Raw genomic sequence first — 20,318 nt, forward strand, 5'->3', positions numbered from 1 at the left:
TGTTCTGGTTGTTCATGCTTTGCGTGTGGGAGTGTCAAGGGCGTTCTGGGCGCAACTTGCGAATACAGTTACTTTGCCCTGTAAATTCCATGAATACACGGGCACGCATTTTTCTTTATGTACGCATGCTCGCGTAGTGTCCTTCTAGGCGAGCGGCCCTTGCAGGATTTCTGCGCACATTTCCATGAATCGGGCTCTTTATCTTTTTTAGTAATGTTTTCATTTGCTATTGTTTCATGCATGTTTGTTCCTTGAAAGACATGTATGCTTTCTGAAAAAGGAGAATTTAATTGGAAACGGTTACAATTGCCATCAAACATAAAACCAACTTTGGCAGTTGCAAAAAATGTCAAGAATTGTGGCTTGTAACCACTTCTTGAAACATAGGTTAGATCTGGTCACCAAACGACAACGGGTAGTATCGTTTTTTTAAGTGGGTGTTGCACCTCATGTGCCCTTGTGGGCAATGTATAACTCTCGCTTTTTTCAGCCTCTGCAAATGCTCCTAAAGTGCCTATTATTGGGGCAATACTGAGCCCCTGTTCCATCGCACCTCGTTACTCTGCTGCCCCGCTGTATCTAGTACCTTAGGCCCAATTCATAGTCATGACTTTGGAGCCAAGATCATTTAACACTTCAAACACACCTGTTCGCCAATTACATTAATTGCCCTATATAGTGTGCCATTGTCTCCAGTTAAAGGGAGGATTTCTGAAATGGCTGCCAAGTGCTGAGACACGATTTGGCCTAGCATAATTAGTGGCAAAGGAAAATAAACGAACCCACATCTAAGAAGATTACCTGGAAGACTGTCCTTTATTTAGTGCACACCCACAGAAGGCAAGATTTTAAATAGAGTGATTGTGTAGATATTCATATAGAATACTATTATGAGGAAGACTGCTTACAAAGTGAAATTCTGATAGGAGCAAGAAGGGATCTCCCAGTTGAGGAAGTATCCTGCAGGCTTGGACTGCCCTATCGGGCGTTCAGCCAATGCCCCAATTTGACTGGGTCCCTTGGGGATGAAATGTTGATTGGAAGAACCTCGGTGTGGTCATGGTGACCTTGACAAACCTGCACAAAGTGACAGTATAACATCCTTTCAGATGTTATACTGTCCAGAGAGGAGACCAGCTCATAGATAGGCAGGAATCTCTGACCTCTTCTGACTCAGAAGCAGAACTTCTTTCTGACTACCCTGGAGCTGACCTGCACAGTGAGGGTAAGAGACATGTTTGTCGGTAAGCGCAACAAGCAGTCAGCTGTGCTAGCTTTGCAAGGATGCAACCAGTGCCTTAAGGGATCCTAAATTCTCAGGAAAGACCCAAAGGCTAAGAGGATTGGGGTGCTGCTTAATATTCATTATTTGGCACTTTTTTAAGCTTAATAATGTAGGCGGAAACAAAATCTTGGCCCCTCTACCCTACACTTCATAAAACACCTGAAGACCCTACTCTTTAACATCTCCCCAACTCAACCCAATTCTCCAGCATCCTACCTGCGTTCCCTGGGTGTATCCCCTATGAGCAGTGCTATTTTGCTTCCCAGCTGGGTTAAGACTTTACAGATCTCTTACATACATATATTGCTTTCTGTCCTGCAATTACATGAAGAAAATAACAACAATAAGTGGACTGAGGCACAAAAAGATTAGACGATATGACCAAGATCACAGAATTTCAATGAGAGTGGGAAGATTATGATTGGTCTTTTTTACTGTTTCTACATTTCACATCTTGCCTTACATTATTTTTGTAGTCAGAAAAGTGACAGAAGAGCTTGACACATGGGCCCAGCGTAAGAGGTGACTGGCAGGGCTCTCCATTGTTGAAAAAAAAACGAATGCCCATGGACTACAGGAGGCAATGTAGGTGCACAGGTGCTACAATACCTGTCCGTGTGATGAAAATGGATTCTGCCTTGCAGGAGTACAAGAATGAGTAGGGGTAAAATGGCCCAATCAGCCTTCATGCTTCTACAAACCAAAACACAACACAATCACAAAGGTAAAACATGGACAATCAAGAGTTATACCTCCTATGCATTTTGTGGTAATGCGGGCTGAGGGAAGACTGTACTCTCAAGAGGGGTGTGAAGGTGAACCAGTAGTGACCTAAATAACACAGTATCAAAGTCCAATATAAAGGGAATGTCCAATCAAAGTTCTATAAAAATATAAAATCTTCAATAAAGCACACCACCTGCAGGCAGAACAAAAAGAGATTTACTATGCAGAAATCCACCCCAAAGGAAAGAACAGAGAAGATGCAACACACTGAAGAAAGTAGCACTCTGAGCGTAGTTACAGGGGTGATAGGCAAGGTATTACCGTAAAAATTATATTGGGTTGAAAGCAAGGAGCGATTGTAACTTAACCAGTCTCTAGAGTCCAAGTGGTCTGTTGGGGCAGTTCAGTGTCACAGTACCTGGATTCAGTTCTTGGTGGGCTGATGCCTGAGACCTGGTTCGAAGGTTGATGTGAGTTGATCAGGCTTGGTCAGGCGCACGGGATCGTGGAGGCCATGGCAACAAGCGGATGTCGAGCAAGTTCAAATGCGGGTGCTCTTTGGGTTCGAACGGCAGTAGTTCAAGTGATGCAGATCGGGGAGGTCCCAAGAATACTTCACAGTTGGCCAGGCCAAGTCAGGCTTTGGCCACTGGGAGAGGTCAGTGAGTGATGCTCCAGCAGTTTGAGTCAGCGGGCAATAGTCATTGAAGTGGTGATCGAGAGTGCGTCGCCGTGAAATCAACACGGCGGCGGTTCTCAGGCTAGCTGGACCGAGCCGTGGTTGTGACCCCCGGTTACTAGATTCTGCAAGTGACCCTTCAGAGATTCAGTTTGGGTACTTGCATTGACCAGTCGCTTCGGGCCTAGCAGGTGACGTGCTTCGCTAGGACGCAATGCTGTATCGAGCTGGTTTAGAAGTAGTGCAATAGTTTGGCTGGTTGGAGTAACACAGAAACCAGCATCTTCCCTATTGTTCAGGATGCAACCAGTTTGGTGAGGTAGAATCAGGAGCTTCGGTGGGTCTGGCCTTCAGGGCTGCTGCGAGGCCTTCACAAAAGACTCGAGGACAGGATGTTCCAGTTCAGGGTCTGCTCCTCTGGCACAGAATATCTTTTGCAGAATGGTTGGTCCTGGTCCACAGCACTGGTCACTCCCAATGTTTCCTGGGAGTGGTCAGGGGACAGCTATTTCTTCTGTCTTGGATGGCTCCTTCTTAACCTCTGGCGGAGGGCTTTGGACAATGCAACTGTCCCAAAGGAAGGCCAACTGAGAATCTTCAGAACGTCTCTTCGACCCTAAAGGATCCTTGAGCATCTGAGGGAATTCTGCTGAAGGGGTGCAAGACTACTTCTTTTTAAGGGCAGCAGTCCTCAGGTGATTGGTCTAAAGCTAGCGTGCTTTGGGGGACCAATCCTTGCTTGTGACTGTTGATCTAGCACCCAAAGTGGTTTACTCCAGAGGAAGTTGAGGAGACAGGAAAAGGAGAGAGAGAGACAGTGAGAAGCAAGATGGTAGAAGGCTTCTCCAGTGTCCAGAACAATCCTGCCTATCCTACTCCCGCCCCTTCCCTCCTACTGACAACAAAGACATTTGGATATGCAGCGCCCTGGTGGGAGGCTACTCCTCCGGAATGGGTGTATTTGTTTGATACCTAGGACCAGGAGAGAATCAAAGAGAGGCTGGGTCCTCTGTGTTTCTGTCCTGCCTGCAGCAGTATCGTCCCGTCTCACTCAAATACACATTCCCATCCACAGCAGAGCAGACTCACAGGAGCTGACATATGTGAAATATAATATCAATTGGGATGTGACTGCCATCATCATAAGTATCTCCATGCGAATTGGCTGATTTTGTCGTATACAATTCCCTGACAGGCTGCTTTCATCAAACGGCGGCATGTCGGGGACTGCGCATGTGTTTACTGCACACAGCGGAGACAGGAAGAGGCAGTGGTATGGAAGGTAGGAAGGGGGTTTGGGGCAGGGGTGAGGGTGTGTGTATGTGTGTGGGCAGGGTGGATGTGCTAGTGTGAATGTTATGCTTGAGTGGGGTGGGTGAGCGAAAAAGGCTACTAGAGTGGCGGGATTGGACTTATCAGATAGACGTTAGGGAATGGGGGTTGGGAATGGTATGGGGGTTGCAGGGCTGTCCCCCGCTTTAGGAAACTGTAGAGGAGGGGTCCAAAATGGGAAAAAATTAAACACTGCAGCACAACTTTTGTTGTGAACTGGAAGCGTTTTGTTTGTAAGGCGTTGTCTTGGGACCAAATTGGACGCGTCAAAATCTCCCTAAACCTCGCCATGCACTATGCCTAAACGCGTGCAAAGCTCCTTCTTAGAGATTACCCTGCCACCAGTGGGTACTCATGATCATCGTAGTTTGGGTACAGAGGGAACATCTTAAATGTCACCCCTTTGCTGTCGCTACGCCGGTCAAGTGGGCATCTTGTGACCTTTGAACCTGGTCTGTGCCAGGAGCAGAGTGGGTGCTGCGGATCAGGCTACTGATGCAGCCGGGCACAAGCACACTATGCTTTTGGTATGCAGTTGCAACAAAGGGGGATCTGGTTAGCAGATTACCCCTTTGGAGAAGGAATCACCTGCATCGTTTTATGTACTAAAAATTTTAAAAAAACAGGGCTTTGCACCCTTGCCAGATGGCAATTCCTCAGAGCCTGTATGTGTACATATGTGAAAATAACAATGCGTGTATACTTTGCATTGTGAAAACTATAACTGCGTAACTGTGTAACTGCGTAACTGCAGACATGTGGACATAGAGTATGTCTTAAAAAATATGGTCAGTGAGAAAATAGGCGCACGACTTTGGCATGTGGACATTGGTCAGAATCAATGCATTACTACAGCATTGTGGAACAAGGCAACATGCTGAAGGGCATTTTTCGGACTCAGCTGTAAATTATGAATACGAGGATGGTCTATTTTGGCAATGAAACTGGCAACTTGTACTGTGATCTTTTATTGCATGCTGCTTTGTTACTCACAAATAGCAAAGGGCAAATATGTTGTTCTCAGCACAACTTTCAAAAGAAATGAAACTTGGCTCATTTGCAGTCCTCCGCTGTATTTATGCCCCAGCTCACCTCAGTGCAGTCAAAAGTCACTCAAACTAGAATCATGCACAGAAGATGGCGCATAAACTTGTTCGAATATTCTGGGGGGGGGGACATTACAAATAGTAAGTAGCTCTGGAGAGTTGGGCTTGTAGCAGAGTGTGGATAAGAGGGGCATAGGGGGTATTACAGAAACTTTGCACTGGCTCAAGGGCAGTGAGCTCAAGGGCAAACATTGCCCTAGGGCAACATAAACATTCTTTCCATGAGTATTTGCACCAGGAAAATGTTTGCCCCAGTGCTAGCACGAGTGAAAAATGTGCCCTAGTACATAAATGCTTGGAATAACTATAAAACAGCCCTGAGCATGGTCCTTTCCTATTTGCACATTTTGTTTTAGAAATGTGCAGTTAAACTTATTCTGAAAGATGACTTGCACATTCTACTGGGGCTGGACAACAGTGCAAAAGATGTGCTGTCCAGCTCCCTTGCATGCATTGGTGTCAGGAATGCACAACTGACACTAATGTATGACATGCTCCCATCACCCGTGTGGGAGCTGAGTGGGCATTTCACAGTGATGGGCCCTTAAAGGGCCTGCAACAGTGTAATGTAAACAAACAAGTTGCATTTCTATCCTTGTTTGATGAATAGAAATGCAATTTAGGCAGCAGAGGTTCCACCGCAGCTGTTCCACATATAAAAATGAATGGCATGGTCAGGAATGGTCCTTTCGTGTGATGCACTCCCTCCTGCTCCTGTTCCAATCGGGTGCAGGGGAATGCCTCTGCTTTGTGTGCATTTTACAGTGAATCCCATTTGTAACTATGCCATCTTACTTACACAAATGCTCAAAGGAGGGAAAAAGGGATCTAAGATGCCCAGGTTCAAAATGCCCTTTCTGCATAGGGCAAACATTTTGTTGATGCAAGTCCTGGGATGCACGAATCTGCTCCTGTGTTTTTTGCACTAGAGCAATTTTTGCCCTGGCCCTAATTGCACTTGCACAGATGCATAGTGTCTGTAACAGGACCCCTATATGTTAGCATCAGAGCTGTTAGATGAATTGGAAAATGTGCTGACTGGGCACTATAGTTTACAATGATATTGCGTGCCACTGAGGAGTATCGCCACTGGTTCTCAGTGCCACAGTAGGAATGGCACTGATTTTCCATTGAGGATTTTGTCAAGATTGCACTGTCACCACTAGCACTGATTATCGGATCCACTGTTTGCAGATAAGAAACATGTTATTATCCAGCTCCACACCCGCACCCGCTTGTTTGCGAAGCTCTTTGCCAAATGCACGTTTTTGCCACAAACATTCCAGCAAACTCCTTGAGAGAGAAAGTTTAAACGTTCCTGTGAAAATGTTTCCAGTACTATGAAACAGTTTGCGTTGAATTGCACCATTTCACAGAGCCTTTATGCAAGTATCTGTTGTGGGACAACTCTGTAAACATGTCTTGACATTGTACCCAGTGTTAATCACTATTACTAGCAGAGCATGCTTTCAAATGCACCATTCAGCATATGTTTATGCAAAAATATGGCCACAGGTACTAACTAGAGTATTGTGAAAATTCAGATTTTTGGAAAGTGGGACACATTTGTTGGTATTCAAGACTGTTTTTGATCTGAGTCCGAGTCTGGCTTCTAGTCATCTAAGACTGCATTGAATGGCCTGTGGCAAGAACGCAGTGTTAAGAAGTCCTAATCTTCAGTGGCTACCGGGCTGGCCTGCCGTGTAGGGTGCATGTTTTAGGGGGACATGGTCTGCAGTCAGCAACCATAAAGGTGGCTCATGGGATGGAAGCAGCGGTAGGGTGGGGGAAATATCTCCCCCCAGAAAGCTTTTGAACACATGCATATATGGAGATATTGTAATGCCAGTGCCCTATGGGGAAATACACAAGTCGTGGGACATTCACATCACCCTGAGGGTGAGGAGCAGGAAGTTGTGTAGCTCCTCAAGTCATGGTCGCCTTGATCAGACGCTTTTCTATAACCCGCAGCGCTGTGAGCTGACTTAAACAGTCAACCTGTAAATTACACACTAGAAATAGGCTATCTTCTGGATACTGAAAGTATTCGACCCCATGATCATTAGGGGACATTGTTGTTAAATTTTATATTTTAAAGCACAATGCCTCAGTACCATAGGGGAAAAATGTAGATAGAATATTTTTTTTTTAAACATGGACATTTGCGGGGTTCACGCCATAAAACGTTTGGGAATTAAGTAGCAAGCGGCACATTTGAGAGCGCAGGGAACACTACCATGTGGCAAATCTGCCTGGAGTGAAAGTAAACCTTTATATGGTTTTGTTGGCTTCTATTTCAAAGGACCTTTTTCCGAAAACGAGCCGCAAATAGTCTTCTGTTGCAAAGCACATTGGGGCATAAGCAGGGCTCAAGTCGAGGGTACACGTGGAGGGGGGGCGGAGTCCGCCCACTTTATTCAAAGGGTGGACTCAGTCCCCCCTGCTAAAATGAGAAACATTGAATGCCTTCTTTCAATATATGATTTAAAGGCAACCTCGGGGATCAAACTGCAGTCGTCAGGCTTGTAGGCGGGACACTTCACCACTGCACTATATAACCTGACGAAAAATGACAAACAACTGAAGGTGAAATTTCGCATTTTGGTACTGCAAGTCCCAGGGAAAACATTTGTACTGGTTCCTGGAGTTTAAAGCATGCACACGTTATATAACGTTTTCAAAAATACTGTTAGAAGAAAATATCTTCTGTTTGTGTGTGTTGATTTTATGAAAGGCAAATGCCATTCGTCCTGCGCAATTTGGGTGGTTATGCAAAGCCAATTTAATGAAATGTGCATATTTCTCCTTGATATGCTAATTTCTGGCGACATCGTATCCCATTACGTTTGTTGACGAGTCCCCCCACTTTAATTTTTAGGACTTGACCCCTGGGCATAAGCAGTCAAAACCAGATAGAACATGAATACACCTTTACAGGGTCTTGATGGTGACATATAGTTAAGTCGTATAGCCTGAGGGAGGAGTCATTACCGTGGCATAATGACTGCTCCAACTTATTGCACAAGGTGAAACTGTGGGCTATAAGTTGGGAAAGCAATAATGACCCCCGCAAAGTCTTTAAAGTTTAAAGCATCCAGCATTTGTAGCTGTCAGCACAAAAGGAAAGTATTTTATTGTGATAAGAAAATGAGCACACAAAATAACTAATAATATCAGTATAATGAACATTAAACTAGTAGCAATAAACTTCACACATTTTGTGTTTCCTTGCTGTTTGTTAATTTGGGGAATCGAACTGCACGTGCTCCTGTTTTTTGCCCTTTACACTGCTAAAGCCAATCGTTTCTGTGGTTTCTCTCTGGCTGCTAGAATGAGATCCATATGTATGATTATAAACTGCCATCCAAGCAGATTGGCTGAGAGGAGTTCTATAATGGAATCCACGTGCTAAGACAAGTCAATCCATTGGCCGGGCGCCCTGCGAATGAGTTTCTATTTAGTGCCAGCCAACGTTATTTTCTTGAATCTGGAATAATGAAGAACAAGGAGATGTAAATTACAAGTGCAAGCAACATACCTGATTCTTCAGGGATTCAAGCTCAATTTCCAGACTTTGCAGGAGACGACGTCTCTGGGTTAGCTCTTCTTTGGCATTCTCAGAAGCCTTGGTGTCCTGCTCCACTTGCATCATCAGTGAATCCACCTAGGAGACATGCAAGATATGGAAGGATCATACCGCTCTGTCTATTCCAGTACCTACAAATGGCTTTGATATTTACTTGCATAGCCCTACTACACAGTGATCCTGTTAGGGATGGAAAGTCTTTTTTTTTTAGCCCAATTTAAGATTTGGAAGAAGTTCATGTAAATTAATTTACTATATTGTCATCCAATGCACAGTACAATGTAAATTAAGATTCACTATTGTGTTCTTTATTTGTTAATGTAAAATGTTAATGTTGGCCTTTTAATATAGTAATTACTATTCGGTATATCCTGTTCTTAAGCACTATCCTTTAACATGCAACAGGAGGAACATGCAGGTAGATACACATGTTAGCATACATGCATTCAAAATATCACCTTTCCTCAAGCCAGGAATGAAGGGCTTAGCGAACAAAGGGGTCCTGTTTTGTAAATATTCACCTAATCACTTGATGAGGCATTGCCTACTCTACTTAGTAAGCATCAAGAAAATGCAAAATACAGATTGTTCATTCATCTAATCCGAGTTAGTGGCACGTCTCTGAGAGATTAGAACAGTCATGAGAGCAGAAAGAGGGAGACTAGAAAATGACTGAAGATCTCCATGGGAGGGCTGCCTATTTAGTAGCTCCCTTTATGCCGAACAACAAAGCAAAAGATTATGGATATTTTTAACCTGTGTATATATGTTGCAAGTAGATGATTTTTCATCATTTAGAGAATTTGCTACAGCTATAGACAACAAAATATTCTTTTCACGTCATTGTAGTACTAGGCATTGGTTCTTGCAATGATGTTCAGTTACTTTCAAACACATGCATCATTAATCTTTAACCTTAAAAATATTAAAACTAAATACATATTTGATTAACTGAATCTTACAATGCCAGACATGTAATTCTGAAATCCTGCCATACACATGACGTCTCCATATCAAACCTATCCTAATATTTCAGACCTGTGCCATCGTCAGCATGGACTCACAGAAGCACTCTTAATCCCTATGGCCTGGTCTTATCCAGTGCAGAAAAGGCCTTTGAAAGGGTGCAATGGCATGTGTTAGTAGATTTCTAATGCCAATCAAATATACAGCTCTTGATAAATGTTGCGACCAAGCTCCACTATCTACACAATGGGCCTCATTACACGGACGGCGGTAAGGGTTAACGGTCACTGTTAATGGTACCGGTGACCGTTAACCCTTACCGCCTTACTATGAGGTCCCTTTGCGGGTTGGAGACTTTAATGCCTGCTTTTTGCAGGCGTTAAAAACCAACCCGCAAAGGGACCAGGGAGCTAATTACGGTACCGCAATTTGCGGTGCCGTAATTAGCACCTTCCCCATTCCCATTATGCCCTATGGGGCAAAAATGGGAATGGGGAAGGACAATGGGGGAAGGGGGAATTACCGCCCCACCAACCTTGGAATAGGGCGGTAATTCCCCTTTCCTCCAAGGCGGTGCCGGTATTTTACTGGCATGGACCAAGGTGCTAATAGCACCTAGGTCCACCGCCGTCCGTGTAATGAGGCCCAATGTGTCTAATATTTTAGGGCACTAGACAGGGTCCTCCCTCTTTCTCTATGATTTGTGATCTCTACATTGACCCATCGGGCAACAAATAAAATGGAAAATGAAGACACTACACGTGTGCATAGATAATACAGATAATCAAAAAGCAAAATAATGCAATTTGCAGACACGTTTCAGATTATTCCCTTAACATAGAATATAAAACCAACATCTGGTCCTCAAACTTCCTGACTATCCTAGTTGTATCTGTACATAGTAAGAATATGTAATGCTATTGCACAGCTCCTGGAAACTAGTGAAAGGAGAATGCAAGGTTTGCATAAAGAAACAAAGAAGAGAATGCCGTTAAGTAGGCTTCACTGGAGAAATACCCCTCTGCCCCATGCATGTTTGGATAAAACCATGAAGCTATGGCCAAAACATGCCTTGAGTTTATGGAAAGACCCTATTTTTACAGGAAGAAATCAATGGAGGCAAAATAAAGAAGAAAGAAATAAGGGTATAGTCCCCTGCTCAAAATGAACCCAATGTTTGGTCCCTAGAGATTTAGAGGCAGCCTTCACTTAAATACATTTTTCAACATCAGTGCTTGGTTAGAATCAGATTGTTTTGAGCTGGGAAGAAGCACATGCAGAATTATGTATACCTGCATTAACTAAAGAAAACGGGTGTTTGAGATCTCCCTGACTTTAAAGGGCATCACTGGTACCATATCTCCTTATTCTAATGTAAGGAAAGACCCTTTCTCTGACATGGCCCAAGGTTCTTTAGAAAGACAGTTCTATGTTATGTACAGTAGTAAAGAGAGTATTTATAAATGGCACTGCTGGAGAGTGAAGGAAATATTGGTTAGGATACGTCGGTACTGTATGCCCTACCTTCAAACTGTGACATCTCCACACACTTCAGGATGTTCCTTACTATGTTTCGTATACACAGACAACAATTTTAAGTCATGCTTCAATTACCTGGGTGTTCGGTTTTAGGACAGGTCTTAGTGCATATGTGTGCACTATGCCTCATGCAGCCTTATATTTCCTGCAAACAACTTCCATGTTATATATTGTGATAAATCCTTCCCCAGTACTGATTCTTCTAGGGGTGCAAGATCATTGAAGCACATTTCTCATCATTGCATTAAATAGCAAGCACATTGATATTTCCAATGCTACCATACGCACTGAGTACTGTGAGGCGGACTAAATGATGAATTTATTTGATCCAATAAGTTGCTATTGTTCTAGCTGATGTGTAACCTATTCAGCTAATACTGATTCCTAGATTGTATGCTAATTCTGAAGAAAGTAAAATCAGTGAATTAATACTATGATCCCCCTAATGAAAGCTACTGTGTAAGTACACAGTGAGGTTAGGGTTCTCGCACAACATTAACATCACACTTTTTTCATCAATGGAACCTTAAACTATCCTTCATTTATTTGTATTTATTTTAAGAACTTGGATGCAATTTCAATCAGAAATGACTTACAAATAACACATTTACAGAGGGCAACGGCATGCCCGGAAAGGTGCCTGTACAGTAGCACAAAGAAGAGAACAAGTGGTTTATGAGGATGTGAACAAAGTGGCACATAGACCAGAGACAAAACAAAACAAAAGCAGACAATACAAATTCAAGAAACAGGTAACAAAGATAACATTAACATAAAGGGTCAAGTGCTATAAACAAAAATAAAGTAGTGTGGTCAGGTAGGGAGAATGGGAAAGCACCATATTTAGCAAGTAAGTAAAGATTAAACTGAGATTTGAAGAGATTCACAGTCAGGCTGGCTTTGGTTGTGATGGGCAGCAGGTTCCATTGGAGTAGAAAATAAAGAGCGAAAGTGAGGGAAAGCACAGTGGAGCATGGGCCGGTGAGGTTGACTGCAGAGGAGGAGTTCTGGAGGGAGATGCAGTCTGAAAGGAACTGTGGAGCAAGGCCATTGATAGCTTTGTAGACTAGGAGAAGGAACTTGAAATAGGAGCAGTTGTTCATGGACAGCCAACAAGGATGGTGTCCATAGGTAAAAATGAGGGAATTTTTTGGTGGGTTGTAATGAGTGCGGGTAGCAAAGTTGAGGAATGTGTCTAGAGCAGTAGTATTCAAACAATTCTATACTTTATATTGTTTCTGCCCCCAAGCTATATCGGTTTATAAAAGCAGTCACCATAATCCCTTCTTAATGAGCCTCATGCCGCCATTAACATCCTTCAGCCTCCGTAGGGGGGACAGCCCCACAGTTTGAAGCTACTGGTCTAGAGGGAGGACCGAGTAGAGATGCAAGAAATGTATTAGAGATAGTATGGAGATACTCATGAACAAGCCTTTCTCAGTGGCCCCGTCTTAGTATAGGTGGCCAATATTCAGATCCAATCACGTTAGTGGATTTCACCATTTGTTGGCAACCGGACTCGCACAACGTAACAGAATGCTGCGGAGTCTCTTGTGTGAACTCTATGTACATCGATCAGCTTGGCTTACTCCAGAACTGCTTGGCTGGTGAAATCCACTAACGTGATTACATCTGAATATTGCCCACCTATTCTAAGACAGGGACATTGAGAAAAAGTTTGTTCATGAGTATCTCCGTCTCCTGGATTTTGATCTAACAAGGGGGATCCCTCCTTGGTGACCTCGCTGGGCGACTACTGCAGAAGACACAATACACATTGGGTGTGTAATCTTTAAGCAATATTTTCTCCTGACGAAGGCCGCTAAACTGTGACACTGCAGCTGGGTGAAGAGACGGCCGAAACACACTCTGTCGACCTTGATATATAGCTACCAACAACACTGCTTAAATTAGGGCAGGTCAAATATAGAAGAAGGTGAAAAAAAGGGACACTGGAAAATACTACAGAAATTGTGTCTGATTTAGATATATGTTATGAATGTACAAATTGTTTTATTTATGAGTGTGTACAGATGAATTATTGTTTTATGAAAAATGTGTGTAATTCTGGTACAAAATAAACAAACAGATGATTTTACTAGAAACCAAGAATTCTATGATACTGGTATAAATAAGTAGAGAGAGGGAGTGTGACACAATAGCCTTGGTTACTTTTGTTTTCTGTTAATGCTATACCTGGACAATCAACCCTTTTTATAGATGCATCTCGCACCATAAAGAAAAAAAGGCCAAAAGACTGCTGCTTGAATTTCCACTTGGTCATTGCAGAGGGGAGCAGAGGGGTAGAAGGTGGAGGTACTGACATGTTGAAGTGAACAAGGAAGCTATCAGAGGGTGAGGGGTCAATAGTGAGGCCAAAGGAGGAGAGTGAATTAGGAAAAAGATAAAGTCAAGAGAGTACCCAGAGTGTGTAGGTTTGTTGTAGAGGGAGTAGAGAGAGTGGTCAGAGAGGATGGAGTTTGATTTAAAGTGGGTGTCTGTGAAGGTTAAAGTCCCAGAGAATGACAATGGTGATGTTGGTGGGAAGTGACACAAAGAGAGGTTTCAGGTCGGGGAAAGGGTTCAGAGGACCGGGGGTCGATGAGAGCCAGAACAGTGAAAGACGTAGGACAGAGGAGATGAATACTTGCATTTCAAAAGAGGAAGTGGTCCTGGCAGAGGGCACCAGTGGACTGTGGTGATGGCCATTTTGATAAGGAGCTCCACAATAACACCCTTCCCATTTGCTGGAGGCAAGTGGTAGAAGTTAGCGGGTTTAGTGTGGAGAGTTGCTAGTATAGCAGTGTCATGAGTGGAGATCCAGGTAGAAGGATTGGGTACAGATGGATTGTGCATTCCAGAGTCCAATCGAAAGAGTAATAGGAGGAGCAGAAACCATGTTGTGGGGTAGGCGAGAGGGATATATGAAGTTGGACATCCTGAGAGAATAGAGTATTGGGGTGCCATGGAGAAGAGGGTGATAGGCAGGGATCAGAGTGAAGCAAAGGTTAGACTGAGTTGTGGTTGAAGGCAACGAGAGAAAGGGAGGAGAAGAGTGAGTACAAGGAAGAAGGGAGTGAAGTCAAAGTGCATAATGAGAGAGTAGAGGAAATTGGTAAGTGAATAAAATGAAGGAAGCGTGCGGTCCAAGAGGGGGAAGGTAGGTGGGTGAGTGGAAGGGAAGGGTGAAAGGCTGGGAAGGAGCAGATGTGAGCTCTGAATTGGGCTAGAATGGAGCTATAGATAACCAAAGACGGTTAACAGCCCCAACACAGGGATGTTCATTAGATCTTAGAGGTAACAGCAACTGCACAGTGAATGGGGAGTCACTGGGTTGAAGGACCCTTACTTGTGAAAGCAGGAGCCAGGCTATCACAGCAAAGTCCTGGCTTGACCAGGGGCACTTGCCCTAGGCCCTTAGTGGCCATAATGGACTAAAATAAGAGTTTCTCTTTGCTGCTTTTGTCCCTTATCTGCAGATGTCTGGTCTTTGATGTCCAGGGGAGACTTAAAAGCAAGGGGGGCAAAGTATCACATCAGCCTCTGGGGGCCAATCAGGGTGCTTACGGTGGCTTCCAGAATTTAAGATAGGATGCAGGCAGGGCCCTGGGTGTTATAGGCCCATTGAGTTTTGTTTGTGTGGCATGACCCCCGATGATGCATGATGGTGCACAGAATCCTCAGGCGAACGTTTTATATTTGAGAAATATGGCTGTTATAAGTGTGTTCTTTGCATGAATCACTAAGTACATTATGCACATTTGCACTTGTGGTCATTTCATTTTAGACAACACTCACCCTCACAATATAACGTGAGTGACATTGAAGCATATATATTCTGATTCAGAGCATTGCAGGATTTGGGTGTGAGGATGAAGTAGACTTCTACCACTCCACTACATTCCTTATGTAATGCTTTAGCCAGGCCTTGGGGTAAGAATAACTATGTACATGCTCAGTTTGCAATGCACAAACAACCTAAGAGAATTATGTATATAGGATAACACACTTTGCAAATCTTTTATTAGAGTCCTTAAATAAACGTTATGTAATTTATTTATTTCAATGTGCCAACAGTGTCATAAGCATTTGTGTAAATAATTGGGGTTTACCTTCGTCTGGAAAAGAGCGTCTGCCTCTTCTTTGTTTTTCTTCACAATCTCTTCATACTGGGAACGCACGTCAGCCAAGATGCTAGCGAGATCTGGACCCCGAACAGCATCCACCTCCACATCCACTTTTGAATTAGCAACAGACTCTTTCATGGCATCCATTTCCTATGCAACAAAAGTGGGGTTTAACATAGTGCAAACTAGAACTGGTGAATGTGCAGCAGCATGCATTACAACACAACAATATAAAACAGCATGCAATGCAAATTCAACAGAGCATTCCCCCAGCGTTAAGGAGCTTCAGCATATGAACTCCCCTTCTTCACTGTTCTAATGTTCAGAAATGCAATGTAGATTGGACTTGTATAGCATATTTCTGACGAGTATTGTTGGCCTCTTTGTGCATGACTATGTATCGGGTCGATATCAGGATAGCGGGAGAGGCAGATGTGAAACCTGTGATGTTGATGGATGCAGGTCAGAAGCATCTGGATCCTGAGAGCTGATCTGCTTTCTATGGGCTTGGCAGAGACACTTGGGATTATGGTGTCTGAAGGGAGAGCCCATCATCTGATAGACTCCATTGCTTCAGGTCTTGTTAGCCACTTATGGGGAGGAATGTGATGAGCTAAAGGGGAGAGCTTAGTTATAGCTCAATTAATGTTTATATGCTAATGTCTAGGCCCTGTGGTGACTGTCTGTGGGTGATTTGTTTGTAGAGTGTAAGGTGGTAGGTGATTTTAGAGGGGAGTTGGTTAGTCAGGGGGAAGAGGCATGGAGGCCTTACAAGGCAAAACAACCTCCCTGCACTCCTACCATTGGCATCATGCTGATGGGTCCCGTTTCACTTTCTCACTCTGCACTATCAATTATTGTCTCCTCTCTCTCTCTATACATCGCCCTCTCTCCCTCATAGAAACATTTTACCCCGTTTGCAAGAAGGATCTGGGACTTACCAGATGAAGAAATGGCAAATTTTGGGACTCCGCTCATTACCATAAGCTATACGATTAGGTTTATGGGAGGCAAGAAAGTTTGGGTCTGAAAAAGAGCTTCTTGCGATACCATGACCCCAGGCATCCATTTCCTTTCTTAGTATGTTGCCTGGCAGGCTCTGAGCTGCCTCAAACCCGACTCTAAGTTGCTCAGATGCTTTGCTCAGTGGCCAGCTTGGACTTTCGACTGTCGGTGCAGCGAACCGCTTTTTCAGGAATCCGGTGATTGTGGCACAGACCAGAATATCTGACAATTTACCCCTGAGCCTCCTATAATCTTCAGAATCCTCTCACATAGTGCACACAGTCAACAGCCAAAATAATATTCCCCTTACCACCAACCTCATTTCTGGTGCTCTGAGAAGCTCCATTACTTTGGTTTTAGAATAATGTTGTAAATATGCAGGGTGTTCTTTGTGAAGAAAGTATGAGTTTGAAAGATAAAAGGTGAAGTGTGGATCCCTTGAAGTGCCTCAGAATGCTGTTGCACTTTATCTTGACCTAAAAGGGTTCCTGAGGATGCAAAGTGAAGAGAAGCATGCTGACTAAGCTAGCCTCCTTAAGTGGGACAGGACCAGTCTACTCTGCCCAGATGACTTTGTGTCCTAGATTTACCATCATGAACTTGCTGTGCATCTGCATGCTTAGATGGAATAGGTAATTAATACACCACAGACATCCTGTTGCAACCTACTCCACTGATCACTAAGGTTTCTAGTACACAATGAGACCCCCTGACAGAGCCCTCCATTACGTGTGATCGTTTTCAGAAACACTCTGACCCAATGATTGACTCCACCCCATGGATCTGTCGTCCAGTATCTATCACCTGTGGAAATATGACTCTCCTCTTGATTTATCTATAATGATCTTCATAGTGGGATGAAGCTAGGCACTGCCTGGTGGGTAGGAGCACATGCTTTGCATTGCGTCATTGACATGTATGCCGGGTCTACATATGGCTTTTGTCTTTGCTATGCATTTGACTTACTTGTGAGTTATGAGGAACCGTCATCTGTCAACAGTTGACCATGGACTGGGGAGTTTCTACTGTGCTTGGCCTGCACCACTTTGGATGCAGTACTCCTTGAACGGTGCTCAACTGAGGTAATTCCCAAATATTACCAGCAAGTGATTACGCTTTACTTTATCTTTGACTTATTTGGTGGATTGTGCATGTTAATTTGCATGTGATTGTTTTCTTTTTTTTAGTATTGAATTTTTATTTTCACAATAACAAATAAGAACAAAAACAGTGTCAATACATGAAACCCACACATATTAAATCACAGTGAAAGCATAGTAAACAATTTGTCGTTAACCAGTTCTAAATATAATATACAAGAAAAGAAAAAGATGAAAGAAGAGAAGAAAAGGGAAAGAAAAAGAAATGGGAAGAAATGAAAAAGAGAGAGAAGATATGAGTCAAGGACTGAAAATTTCATTTGTAAGAAGCCATATACAGTCACAAGAATATTACAAATCCATTACATAAACTATAGGTAACCTTACATAGCAGAAATATTCAACAGTAAGAATAAATTACCCTAAATCAAAATCCAAATGTATCCATAGGCATCAAGAAAACAGCTCCAAATATCCCAGAATTTGTCAATGCCACCAGTGTGTTTGTAGATTGCTCTTTCATACGTTGAAACAGTAAGAAGCTCCTCCACCTACTCATCTATATTGAAAGAATTACTTGATTTCCAGGACCTTAAAATTAGTTTTTTTAGCAACCATGCATGCGCACAGCAACCAAATTTTCTTACCAAAGTCAATGTCATCCAGCAAGGAGTCATCGCCTAGAATTAGTAATGAAGCACTCATGGGGATTGCAATGTTCAAAACCAAACTCAATCTCTCGCAAACCTTTTCCCAGAACTGCATTGTTTTGGCATAGGACCAAATCAAGTCACTGAGAGATCCTCTTGAGCACTTACACTTCCAGCAGAGATTATTGTCCAAAAGGTGTCTCCTAAATAGCTTCTCCGGTGTCCAATAGGCCCTAAACAGTAATTTTGTTTGAGAAGCTCTGAGGCCCCAATCCAAACTCACTAAGCGAGTGTTCTCACAGCACTTCCGCCAACATCTGAAGTCCACATCTTCCCCTAATTCTTCAGCCCAAACTTCTGGTAATCTCGGATCACTTTTGCGAGTGGCTTTTATGATGCCATACATGGTAGAAGCAGGGTGTGATGCACTCAGGCATATCATTAGAGCAGTCCAGGCAGCACTCTGAACAGTCAATTGCAACATCTCAACACAAGTCGAAATAATAAGTTTCAATTTTCTATATTCAGCAAACAAGCATTCTGTCATGTCATAAATCTGGCCAAGCTGAGTGTACGTTAACCAACTGCCTCCTTCAAACAAATCTTTAATGTATTTCACGCCAGCCACAAACCATTCTGTCCAAAACAGGGTCCTACCCTGATACTTCAAGGCTGGGTTATTCCATATAGAGGCGTCCGGGTGCAAGTAGGGACTAGCATTCACACGGCTCGAAAGTGATTGTTTTTCATTGATTGTGCATGTATTCTCCAAGTAAAATATAGCAGAATCCTCAGCTCTAGACAGTTGACTTTGGGATTGATAATCTGAGTTATTCTAACTCACTTTTCGCCTTTGACATCGAAATTCCCAACAAGCCTGAACACACCACACTCTACGTCTCTTATGATGTTGCTGCACTAATCATCGCTGCTAATAATTGACCAGTTGCCTAAATGTTTTGAACTATCTGCATGCAATGTGATGCTCCATTTGTCATGTCTTTTAAAACTACAGTCTGCCGAAGGATCATTTAACTACAGTGCTTTGACACCATAAAAGTAGCAGTAGGCACTATACAAATATGATGTAACATAAGATCACTACAGTAATAGTCTTAAAGACTTTGGGCCTCATTACAGGTCCGGCGGTAACTGTGCCGGTGCTACCGGCAGGTTGCTGCCAGACCCGTAAATATTTACCGGCACCTGACTTCCCGGTGCCACCGGGAGATTACAACCCCAGCGGCCCGGAAGGTCAGGTGCTGGGAAAATATAAGTCCCCATTCCCATAGAGTCTGTTAGGACTCTATGGGAGTGGGGACACAGAAGCACCGCTGATAACGGTGCCAGTGCTTCCGTGACTGGTCTGCCTAACGTGGCCGATGTGCCCGGCGGGGTCAGACATGTCGGGTACGTCATCTTCGGCAGGCAGACCTGTAATATGCCGATCCGGAAACAATGGTGCCGTAAGCTTACCGCTCAGAGAAGGGGTTTTATCCATTGTGCACGGCTTTGTTCGTGAGTGGGGTGATGAATGATGTGTACATGGTTGGTCCTCTTCCATATTTGCAGGAACAAGCTACAACATATGGAATGGAAGAGCCACAAATTGACTTTATTTGGCTTTATTTTTTTAAACGATCCAATGCTGGGGCAGTTGAATACCAATCGCAAATAGCTGGTTACCTAATTGCACCCTCATGATGGAACACTGCACCCACGTTTTATGTGAAATGTGTTTGCTGTTAACCAGGATCAACGCAGCAGGAAAATCGACAGCATAACTAGGGATAGAAATGGGAACAGGGCAGAAAATCTATCCCTGAAGTGTGAGCAGTGTACATCACCTAGCAAGGCCAGCAACAGAAATCTTGGGCTAGGGCGATCTGAATGACCACCAGTCCATTACATGTGGTCTATGGGGCTGCTGTGATTTGTGTATCAAGCCTTAGTTAGAATATATTATTCTCACTCTAACACTATTACGGTAAGCCTCATATAATCCCTCTACTAAACTTTTCATTTGCAACCCTCACGCCTAAACATAGACATGGCAAAGGAATGCGAGGAAACATGACAAACGTGCATGAAGAGCAGGCGTTATACGTCTACAAATGAGAAATGGAGAGCACGGGGGCAGTGGCGGAGCCAGGGCGGGCGGGTTGCCATGGCTGCCTCCCCTGGCTCCCGCCGTGGTGCCCAGTGCATCCTCCCACC

At 43.6% G+C, this 20,318-nt stretch overlaps 1 protein-coding gene across 1 annotated transcript in view; it reads right to left on the reverse strand.

The window, feature by feature from the left end:
- LOC138471815 (keratin, type I cytoskeletal 18-like) overlaps nt 1-20,318 on the reverse strand; it is a 91,895-nt gene that overhangs the window by 15,586 nt on the left and 55,991 nt on the right. Inside the window, exons 5-6 of the mRNA XM_069609649.1 lie at nt 15,332-15,496; nt 8,667-8,792 (exon numbers count right to left, since the gene is read on the reverse strand). Of these exons, the coding sequence (XP_069465750.1) occupies nt 8,667-8,792; nt 15,332-15,496 (291 nt within the window). The remainder of the gene's footprint in view (nt 1-8,666; nt 8,793-15,331; nt 15,497-20,318) is intronic.

The sequence above is a fragment of the Ambystoma mexicanum genome, chromosome 8 (assembly GCF_040938575.1).
Source record: "Ambystoma mexicanum isolate Mex_15411 chromosome 8, UKY_AmexF1_1, whole genome shotgun sequence".
Taxonomy (NCBI): Eukaryota; Metazoa; Chordata; class Amphibia; order Caudata; family Ambystomatidae; genus Ambystoma; species Ambystoma mexicanum.